The sequence below is a fragment of the Spinacia oleracea genome, chromosome 2 (assembly GCF_020520425.1).
Source record: "Spinacia oleracea cultivar Varoflay chromosome 2, BTI_SOV_V1, whole genome shotgun sequence".
NCBI classification, from domain to species: domain Eukaryota; kingdom Viridiplantae; phylum Streptophyta; class Magnoliopsida; order Caryophyllales; family Amaranthaceae; genus Spinacia; species Spinacia oleracea.
This window is the reverse complement of record NC_079488.1, coordinates 60,913,423-60,924,763: the sequence shown is the minus strand read 5'-3', so window position 1 is coordinate 60,924,763 and position 11,341 is coordinate 60,913,423. Positions and strand designations below refer to the sequence as shown.

The 11,341-nt window shown below is 34.6% G+C and overlaps 1 protein-coding gene across 1 annotated transcript; it reads right to left on the bottom strand.

Moving 5' to 3' along the window:
• Positions 1 to 2,840: 2,840 nt before the first annotated feature.
• LOC130466958 (uncharacterized) lies at positions 2,841 to 9,920 on the bottom strand. The gene is made up of 2 exons (XM_056835492.1): positions 9,714 to 9,920; positions 2,841 to 3,984 (listed from the first exon to the last, which is right to left on the bottom strand). Exons 1-2 carry the CDS (start codon positions 9,879 to 9,881, stop codon positions 3,142 to 3,144), a joined length of 1,011 nt encoding a protein of 336 aa, XP_056691470.1. The 5' UTR covers positions 9,882 to 9,920; the 3' UTR covers positions 2,841 to 3,141.
• Between the last annotated feature and the right edge of the window lie 1,421 nt (positions 9,921 to 11,341).

The following is an 11,341-nucleotide window of genomic DNA, read 5'->3' as shown; positions in this document are numbered from 1 at the left end:
AAGGAAAAAAAAAAAGAGGAGAATTCAAACTACCCATAATAAGAAAATAACCATTGACAAAAAAGGAAATAAAAAATATTGTATTAAATGAATGATATATATATATATATACGGAGTACCAATAAATAAGGAAAAATAAAAGAAAAATAAAAAAAATCAGGTTGTTTATCTTTTGAAAGGAAATTTGAATAACATAAATATAATAACTTACTATTTCGACACAAATTATTAAATATTATGAAATAATTGAAAAATAATTCTAATCAATCTAACACATAGAACGCCATTTTTTTTAATTTAATCAATTTAATAAATAAGTAGGTACTTAGTTAAATGATTAAACCATACATTTTATAATTAATTATTAAAAAGCAGAATAAACATACAATCCTTTCGACTATCAAAAAAAAGAATACATAACATCCCTTTGCAAAAAGATGTAATATTGTAGGAGAGAGTAAAAAAAAAGGAGCAAGGTAAAATTACTTCATCTGTCATTTGAAGAAGATATTATTATGAGATACATGTGAGAGGATGGTGGTTGTAGGCTTCGTGGTAGCTGGGAGATTTTTATGGGTGATTGTGTGGGTTATTAAGAGTGTAGCTCATTCGGTCGTTGGTGGATCGGAGTGAGATTTTTGTCGCCGATGGTGGGGATTTTGATTGCAGTTGGGTTGGTTAGGATATTTTTGTTGATAGTGTAAAATCCGTGATAGTTGGGTAAGATTTCTATCTTGGTGGTTGGAGGTGGAGGGTTAGGAAGGTAGATGATTCTGGTGGATGTGGTCGTTGGATCGAGATGTGGTGGAATAATATGAGGTGACGTGATCAAGGTGACCTTAGAGTAGAGGAAAAGAAGAGACGGGGGTGGGGAGGAAGTTTGACGGTAAGAAAGGGTAAAGGGAATGACACAAAATTTAACTAATAAACAACACATATATAAGGGAATCAATTCAATTGATTCGCTTATCTTTCTTGAAAACCTTAAAACAAACGCTCATTAATCTATATCTACATGCCAACAACTATATAAATAGTACATGGAGAAAAATATGAATATATTTAGGAGGAGATCATTAAAGGAAATAATGAAAATATGTGAGAAATGATTGAATACTACGAGAAAACAAATTCTATGTGCTACGGAGTATTATTTACATATACACTTAGTCAACAATATGGAAACTCGAATAAAACATCATTCTTTATGAGGGATATATAACGTCTTTTAAACAAAGAAAATATGAAAACTCATTAAATAAAAGGAATATTGGTTCTAATAATCCAACCTATTTATAAAATCAGACAAAATATATTTATAGAAAGTCACATCTTTAATAATTATACGAAAATTAGTACTATTTCAAGTAAATAGTTATTTCATAAAAACCAACTAACACCCATAAAATTATACAATATCGCTATTGTAATCATTCTTATAAGTGTACTTCAAACTAGCTAAATACAGTCAATCAAAACTAAAATGATATACCTATAAAAGTTAATTGATAACAACTTTTTGATAAGATACTTTATTAGAATATGACATTTTGTCTTAGGCGTCTAGCAACATTTCAATTATCTAGCATCACTAGAAAAATATTTCATAATTACTCCTTATTTATGTTATTACTAATATAATGTACAAAGGGAGTATTTTTAAAAATCTAAGGCACCATTTTATTTATTTCCTAATTTATAGAAATCCCGTGCATTAACACGGGCCCATACTAGTTGAAAAATTATTGGAAAGTCTTAAAGATAGCTATGACACTTTGCAAGTTTGATGGTGGACAAGGTTACGTATTGAACACTGTGTACCCAAAAATACAAGTATTTGTTGCGAAAGAGCATGATTTTATATACTGTTAATAAAATGGGGTATATTGACGACTTAGGGTGCGTGTTCTTTTCAACTTATATGATCTGAAATTATCTGAATTGAAATTACCTGAATTTATAAGGCCTTATACGAAGTATAATTTATAGAACTTTATTTAACTTATACTCTCTCTGTTCAATAATATTCCTCACTTTTTCATTATGTGTGGTCTTCAATTCACTACTTTAATTTATTTATTTTTGTTCTACTACGAGGAGTTCCCACCGCCTTCGGCGAGTGGACTAATCTCCTGCGGGAGTTTGCATGGGTACCTCGATGGGCAGCATCCCTCCCAGTTGAGATTTTTTCCATTCCTAAGGCTCAAACCCGAGACCTTGGTTAAGGAGCAAGAGGCCCTTAACCACTCAAGCCAACCTCAATTGGTATTCACTACTTTAATTTGACAATTAATAAGAGACCTTATCTATACTAATATATTAAAAGGCGTTCTTGAGAACGTATACATGTGAGGAGAAAATGTGATAGGGACCACCAATGGGTATAAAAGTGCCATTGGGTAGACGATGAACTAATAATGTCCAGAGTAATGAATCAACTAATGATGAAGAAAAGGATCCGACTTTGTTTTGAATTTCGGATGTGGGGTTTCAGCTTGGGAATGTTGCTAATCGACCGCTAATCTTGTGTCACCACCATAATTCTATGACGACACCATTTATGTGGGCGCATATTTACAACAAATAAATCCGAATAAAAGTCAAAACTCGGGGCAACGCCCGGGCCACACACTAGTTAGACTTTATTTAAAGTTTACTAGATTTTTATTAGACTTTTAGCCATCGGAATATTGATAATAGCTGATAGCAAATAGTAATAAATATGGAGTATTAATTAATAATCTAATTATTGTTTAGTTCATACGCGGAGTCCTAATAATTATATCTTTTATGTTATTATTAAAATATAGGAGTAAATGTTTTTTTTAACTCAAGCCGACGTCAATATATTAATCACATACTAAAATGTACATAGGAGAAAACCCCTGCAAAGCAAGGGTAAAACTTTCAAAGTTGCAAAAGAAAAGACTTCACCTCCATGAATGGAGCAACCCCTAGAGAACCAAAAACTTGCCAAAAAGGGGCTTACAAACTGAATAAAACATAGCCTTGGTAGTCTTACGAAAATTACGAAAACAAGGTTGTATAAAAGAAACATCAAGCAAAGGAAGCAGGATTCTCCGTATAATCTGCAAAATCTTCCACCAAAAAGCTTGATCAAACTGCTGAAAATCACACACTTCAGTTGTTGGTAATCTCCCCTTCCTCTACTTCAACAATTTCAATAGCTGTATCCATTGTTGAACCACCAACAACAAAAGGAATGAAAGCTGTCTCTTTTCCGGTATCTTGATTTTTGTTATCAACCTTTTTCAACCTGTCTCTGGCTTCCTTGATGTCAGTAACAATGGACCCAAACACCAGCTGCGCAGCTCCCCCTGAAGTTTCCCCCTGATTCAAATGAACTGCATTATCAATTGAAGGATTAGCACCCACAATTGCACTTGCTTCATCCCTTGCCTTTCTTCTAACTGTTTCAACATAATCTGGATTAACGTTTTCAAAATCAGCTTCATAATCACTTCTTGCACAGGAAGGAATAATGTAATGCAGCTTGCTTCCTACTGCCATGATGAGTGAATGAGCAGCTAAAGAATGAGCCACTTTGTTGCAAAATTTAGGAATGTGAGTGAGGTTTCCTACCCAAGACTGATTAAGAAGGTTGGCAACCTCCCTCAAAACAGGACCCAACTCATGATGATCTTGTTCCTTAATCTTTCCCAAAAGCACTTTGAGGTTTAAAGCATCAGTTTCTATCTCCAACTTCTCAAACTTGAAATCTCTTGCAATAATTAGTCCCTCCCTTAAGGCATAAAGCTCTGCAGCAAGAGGGGAGCTAACAGTGAATTTACTGGAGAATCCAACAAACCAGGAACCTGTTGACCTTCTGAAAACACCTCCACCTCCTGCCACTACATTTGACTTCCAAGCACCATCCACATTTAACTTCATCACTCCATCTTTTGGAGGAAACCAAGTTTTCTTAGGCAATCCTGGAACCTGATTTGCACCTAACTCCTTACCCTGTGAACAATTGTTAGCAGAAGTCCAATCTACATAGAAATCATTATAAAGCGAAAAGGCAGATTTCATTTTGAGATCAAACACCACCCTATTCCTGGAAAGCCAAATCTTCCATATAGCTGTAATAAACAAACTTTTCCATTTAATAGAATTATTTAGGTTAAAAGTGATCCAAGCATTCCAATTAGAATTGTAAAAAGTATAAAAATCAAACTTAGGGGTAGACCAAACACGTTGAAATATATAAGTCCATAAAATACTGGATTGGGGGCAATCCCTAAACAGATGCAAATGATTTTCAGAATTTAAGTGGCATCTGGAACAAATAGGAGAGAGTTGAGGTAAAAACTGATGCAGACTTTCTGCTACATGTAAAATCTGATGGACACAGTTCCAAAGAAGCATTTTATATTTATAAGGACCTGGAATTTTCCAAATATTGTGCCAAGAAACATTATTTGAAGATGGGCGATGAATGGCACTGAATTGACAATGATAAGCTGACTTGATGTTAAAGCAACCATTTTTAGAATAAATCCATCTTATGAAATCCAACTCCTTACAGTTATTAGAAAGAGGATAGGAAAGGATTAAGGATTTGATGTGGGATGGAATGAGATGCTCAATATCATTGAGATGCCAAGTTTTATTTCGAATAATATGGCTAACCAACCAGTGAGCCTTAGAATCAGGAATTGTAACTCCTTCGGTTTTATACAAAGGTTGATCCCCAATCCAATGATGATACCAAAGAGAGGTAGTATTACCATTCCCAATACCAATAATGATGCCTTTTTCAAGAATAGGGCGACCTTTGAGAATGTCTCTCCATAATGGAGATTGATTGTTATTAGGAATACAATTGAAAAGATTTGCATGTTTGAGATATTTTTCTTTTAAAATTTTCACCCACAACTTATCCGGATTAGTTAAAATCGCCCACCCCAATTTGGCCATAAAAGCAAGGTTCCATTCCTTCAATCTCCTAATTCCCAGCCCACCCTCATTGATTGGTCTTGTAATCTTGTCCCAAGAAAGCCTAGACATATACCTACTTCTTTCTACCTTATTCCAAAAAAACTTCCTAAAACATTTTTCCAAGGCATGGGTAATGGAAGCAGGGAGAATATTAGTTTGCATAGCATAAAGAGGATAGGAATTAAGCACAGATTTAATTAGGGTACATCTCCCTGCCATATTTAGAAGTTTAGCTTGCCAACCCCTCACCCTATCCATTGATTTATCTAAGAGACCTAAATAATTAGAAATTTTCAACTTATGAGGTCGAATGTCAACACCTAGATATTTTCCAAAAGAAGAAGAGATTTTGAAACCAAAATCTCCAGCAATATCCTTTCTGATAGAATGATGAAGATTGGAAGGGAAAATGAGAGTTGATTTGGCCATGCTAATTTTTAAACCAGACTTTTCCCCAAAGTAAGTTAAAGTGTCCATAATATTACTTAAAGCTTCTTTGTTAGCTGTACTAAACAGGAACACATCGTCGGCATAAAAAACATGGGAAATTTTTATATTTCTAGTAATAGCAATGGGGCTCCAACTATGAGTATTAACCCTATGCTCAATAATAGTAGATAATCTATCAAGGCATAACACAAAAATGTAAGAGGAAAGAGGATCACCCTGTCGAATTCCCCTAGATGGTTTGAAAGCATTACAGATTTCTCCATTCCACAGAATAGAGATGGAAGGAGTTGAAATACAAGACATAATGAGGCTAATCAGATTTGGAGGGAAGTTAAAGAATAGAAGAGTTTCTCTAACAAAATCCCATTCAATACTATCATAAGCCTTGGTAATATCTAATTTCAAAGCCATAATCTTATTTCTTTTTTTAACTTTATGGAAATGATGAGCCATTTCTTTAACAAGGATAACATTATCCTCTATACCCCGACCATGAATGAAACTAGATTGGAACGGACTTATAATACGACCTAAAATATTTTTTAATCTAGAAGAAATAATTTTAGTGACAAGCTTGTAAATAGTATTACATAATCCTATCGGTCTAAACTCCGCAATGATAGCAGGGCAAGAATTTTTAGGAATAAGGGTAATATAAGACTGATTAATATCTTCTGGAATTGAACCATTAAGGAAACAATCATTGCAAAAATCAAAAATAATAGATCCTAGTTGAACCCAATGCTTTTGAAAAAAAATTGGTTGGATTCCATCAGGGCCAGGGGCCTTTATAGGATCCATTGCAAAAAGATTGTTACGCACTTCATCTATAGAAACAGGAGAATTCAAAATATCAAATTCCTCCACATTAACAGCCAAATTACTATGAGTATTACAATTTAGATTGCCATATAACCTAGTTGTGGTAAAAAGATTCTGAAAATAATTAGTAGCAATGTTTTTCAATTGATTTTGATCAGTGATCCAAACATCATTACTGTTTTTTAAAGTTTGAATTTTTCCTCTTGATTTCTTAATATTAGCAATCATATGAAAATACTTAGTATTAAAATCCCCATATTTTCTCCAATTCATCCCAGATTTTTGAGCCCAAATCAGCCGCTCCTTGTTTAAAATGTCATTTAATTGTTGTATGAGATTTTTTTCCAAATTAACTAAATACTGTGAATGATACCTACTTAAAGCGATCTGAATTCCATCAATTCTCGCTAGAAGGTTTTTCTTTTGTTTTTTTAAATTCCCGAAAATATTATGATTCCACATAGGGATAGAGTTAAGAAATTCGTTTCTTCCTTGTAAAAAGGAATTGTGAGGAAAGTTCCAATTACTAATAAAGTAATTAGTAAAATCTGGATGAGTTAACCAGACTTCCTTACATCTAAAAGGAAATGGCCCATTAGCAGTAATATTAGATAATGTAATTAAAATGGGCGAATGATCAGAGAAGGTACGAGGTAAGTGATTAACCTTAGTATGAGGATAAGCTTCCATCCATGGAGAGTTAGCTAACGCACGATCAAGCCTTTCCTGAATTAGATGGTGCGCATCCCTGGCATTAGTCCAAGTAAAAGGACAACCACTGAAACCCAAATCTACTAAACCAGCTTCGTCCATAAAATTGACCATTTCTTTTCCTTGATTGACACGAAAGGGTCTTCCACCCTGTTTTTCAGATTGGCTAGTGATTTCATTCATATCACCCACCACAAGCCAAGGAGCATTCTTAGGAGGTAAGTTGGATTGGAGAGAATTCCAGTGATTGGATTTTTCACGAGAAGAACTTGGTGCATGCATGGCGGTGACAAGGCCCTCTTTCCCCAGATTTTTAAAATGAAAAAGAGAGTGAAAATATGTGTTTTCAGCATCAAAAAGAACTAAATCAACAGTTTTTTTCCAAAACAACCAAATTCCCCCTCTTGTTCCAACTGGTCTAACCACCCTAAAATCCGAAAATTTTAAACTTATCATTGTTTCCCCTGCCCTGGAACCATCAGCCTTAGTCTCTAAAAAAAATGAAAATATCTGGATTTTGATTAAAAACAACTTCCTTTGCATGAGGTAAAAACAAGTTTCTATTCGCCCCCCTCACATTCCACATGCAAGTTTTCATCTGCAAATCGGGTTTGGATAAAGAGGAGTTAAACTTGAACAAACATTGCGAACTAGTTGGCTGTTTTATCAGGTAACTCTCCCAATCCTTCCAGAATTGTGGTGCTCCTAGCTTGGGAATGTCCTCCAATCGAATCGGTGTTAGATATGTGAATATCTGTCGCTGGGCAAGAGGCGGGTTCCAATAACGGCCCTGAATCTGAATACCCACCACCTCCTCCCCTGACATGTACATTGCTGTAAGGCGTTCGTGGTGCCCCATGTCTTGACCTAGTGTTTCGAACCTTAAGGGCATTATTGGTACCCCTCTCGGCAGTGGTGGAAGAGGTTGTCGTTGTACCACCGGGCCGTGAACTGGTGGTGAGAATTCCCAATTTTTCGGGCTGTATAACTGTCGAGGGCCCACTGCTATCGTTGATTTGGGTCCGAAGCTCCTGATGGAAGGCTGAAAATGGCGGTGTGCATGAAACGGTCGGGCTTGGTAGTTGAGAGTATTCAACTCGGTTAGACTGCCTTTTAGCTCCTCCAGTGAATCCGTCTTCGATTCCGTAGTCTTGCATGTCATGATCGGAGATGTTGGAAACAGGTTCATAGTTTTTGGAGGTTTCATTCCCCATGGATCCTCCGGCAGCGTTGGTGTGGCCTTGACTGGGGTTTTTGAGTGCTCCTTCCTCTTCCTCAGTTCTACCGGTCTTCGTTGGTAAGTTATGGGTGGTGGTGAATTGAGAATCTCCGGCGTCTGTTTTTGATATTCCGGTTCCATGGGGGGTGGAGAGAGAAAGAGGTTGAAGAATTGAAGAAGGCGATTGATTAGAAGAGTTGGGAATAGTAGAAAGAGAAGTAGAGGAGAGAGACTGAGGATGATGGTTGTTTGCAGCGGTATTTAAAACCGAGGCTGAATAGGAAGTTGAAGAGTTTAAAGAAGATTCCACCAATGGAGAAACTACCAATTGAGAAGAAATCCTCGCCACGTGTTTGTAAAGTTCTTCAGCTTCCTTTCCGCAGTTCTTAGTTAAGTTATCTTGTAAATCTTTATCATTATTGCTCTGTAAACTTAAAAGATTTGTTTTCCTGCTCTCCATTGATTGGCCAGAACTATTTATTGAATTGCCTTTCCCAGACAAAGAAGAAGAAGGGTTATTTGCTCCGATATTTAAAGCAGCAGATTTGTGTTTTCCATACTCATTAATTCTCGAATTAGGGACCCTATTTCTAGAAATTTCCAATCTGTTTTTATTGTTGCTTTTTCTATTTGTGACAAGGGTCCAAGGCCCATAATTCTGATGTTCTAAACCTAAACCCTTCTCTCCACTTTCCAAACCCTTATCATTGTTTTGGTGTATATTATTAGATAAAACTTGATCAGTTTGTTTTCCTAGGGTATGAGTGGTATTATTAATGTTATTATTCGTACTTTGCATGTTGTTATCCCGTTCACCCGTATTGTGCTTAGTTGGACAATTAAAATGCGTATGGCCTATTATACCGCAATGAAAACACAGTGTATCTATATTCTCGTAAATGATATTCTGCCAATCTCCTCCTACCCAAACTTTAGTTACCAGAGGTTTTTGAAGATCAATCTCAATACAAACTCGAGCATATCTAGCCCTTGTTAATTTGTCTGTAGAATAATCCACCCTTATCGGTTTTCCGGCAATCTTTGCTATGTTAAAAAGAGCCTCTTTATCATAATATTCAACTGGTAACTCCGTAAATCTAACCCAAACAGTCATTTTATCAAATTCATTAATAGATGGTCTAAAATTTGGCCTCCAAGTGGTGATCATAATATAATGATCTAGGATAAACCATGGCCCTCCAAAAAGGGCTCGCTCATAATCCTCCTCCATGGAAAATCTATAGAAAAAAATTCCTTTTCCTACATCGATAGTTTCTAGAGATCCTTTGATTCTCCACATAGATCGAACTCTAGCATCCATAAAAGATTGTTTTGGAGTAATACCTAAGCACTTACCCATTAAAGTGAGCTTCCATGATGATCTTAACCTGGTCAAAGTGTTCTTATCGAATTGAACTACAAATTCACCTGGAGGAGCCATAGTTTCTTCATCATCATTCCAATCTTTTGAGGCAACGACAATCTTTTTTGCTTCTTCAAACCATTGTGTAGATTTAGAAACAACTTCTCTGAAAGAAATAAAACTTACCTTGTTTGATAGTTGAACAATCGGACCTTCGGTTGACAATCCACTATTGTGCATGGTCGATTGTGATGGAGATTTAGCTCGCTGAGTATTAATTCCTTCATGATTATCATCTTGCATCTCTACATCTTTAGGAATAGATGACGGAGGAGGAGGCGGTTCCTCCTCCATAATCACTTGGATTCAAAGAACTCAAAATGGACTTTGCAACTTTTCTCTCAACTTTTCTCTCTCTCAACTTTTCTCTCTCTCGAATGATGATAGTCTGATACTAATATAGGAGTAAATGACTACTCTATAATAATAATTGTTGGATGCCTCACCAAAAAGGTCGTCCATTGATTTGTGGTGTATGTAATTTTAAAAGTGGTTATTAATCTTCTCCTTATAATTGTAAGGATAATTTGTTTTTTACCACCTATAAAAATCAAAAAATTATTTTTTACCACCTAAAAACTAAAACTTGTATTTTACCACCTAAAAATAAACTAAAACTTGTTTTTTACCATCTGAAAATGAAAAAATAGATAAAAACATTATGTTTAATCCACTAATTCAATTTTCCTCCATTTATTTACACTCCTTCTACGATTTTCTTTAACTCTTTCACACTTCTCTCTCTTTATTGCCATTGCATTTTATCAATTTTTTGAATTAATGTGATGAAAAATTATGTGAATTAGTGGAAAATGAGGAAGCATGGAAAAAGAAGGAAGCTAAATACATTGAATTATGGAATAAGAGAAAATATCAGAAATATTACCGCTATTATGCCCACCCACATAATAGTTTCATCTGTTTTTCCATTTTCAGGTGTAAAAAATAAGTTTTGAATTTCTTTTTAGGTGGTAAAATACACGTTTTATTCTTTTAGGTGGTAAAAATAATTTTTTGAATTTTTTAGGTGGTAAAAAATAATTTATCCTAATTGATAATAATTCACAATAACATATTAATTAATACATATATATCATTGATAATTATTAACGTCAATCAATAACCACATATTATTTTAATAATAATAATATAAATATGATTTATTTAATATAACAATGCAAATGAACATAATATTACATACTCCGTATTTTATTAATTGAAACTTATATAATCTTTTTGAAACTTGTATAACCTTATTGGAACTTATATAACCTTATTGGAAATAATTTGAATGTATCTGAACTTATAATACCTAAAACTTATTTAAATAAGATCATGTAAGTTGAAAACAACAAAGACTTAACGATCTATCATTTTTAATTTTTTTTCTCTCTCAGAGATAATTCACTTGAGCATGTATTCTAGTAAGTTTTTTTAGATATCTATTAGAGATAGAGGTGTGATACACCGCTGGTGGACAACAGATTTATCGCCCATACCTAGGGGTAAAATAGTATTTTTGCTTAATGTATTGAAAAGTCAAACAAGTACTAAGTATCGACAACAATGACACTAATTAATACAATAATGACAGTATGCATACAACACTTTTACTCATTCTTAAGTCATCCATTTACTTTTTCTATTTCATTTCATTTTTTTGGGTGATTATGACAGACTTTAGTACAACCGCAACTAATTCATCTAGGGCAGCTCGATCTCTCAGTGACACCATTCGAGGTATTTCTTTAAGT

Coding starts and splice junctions, on each gene's coding strand:
- LOC130466958 (XM_056835492.1), bottom strand. CDS start 9,881: ATGGAGGAGGAACCGCCTCCTCCTCCGTCATCTATTCCTAAAGATGTA. Junction 3,985..9,713: donor TTGTTCAACTATCAAACAAG/GTAAGTTTTATT, acceptor AATTGTTCACAG/GGTAAGGAGTTAGGTGCAAA.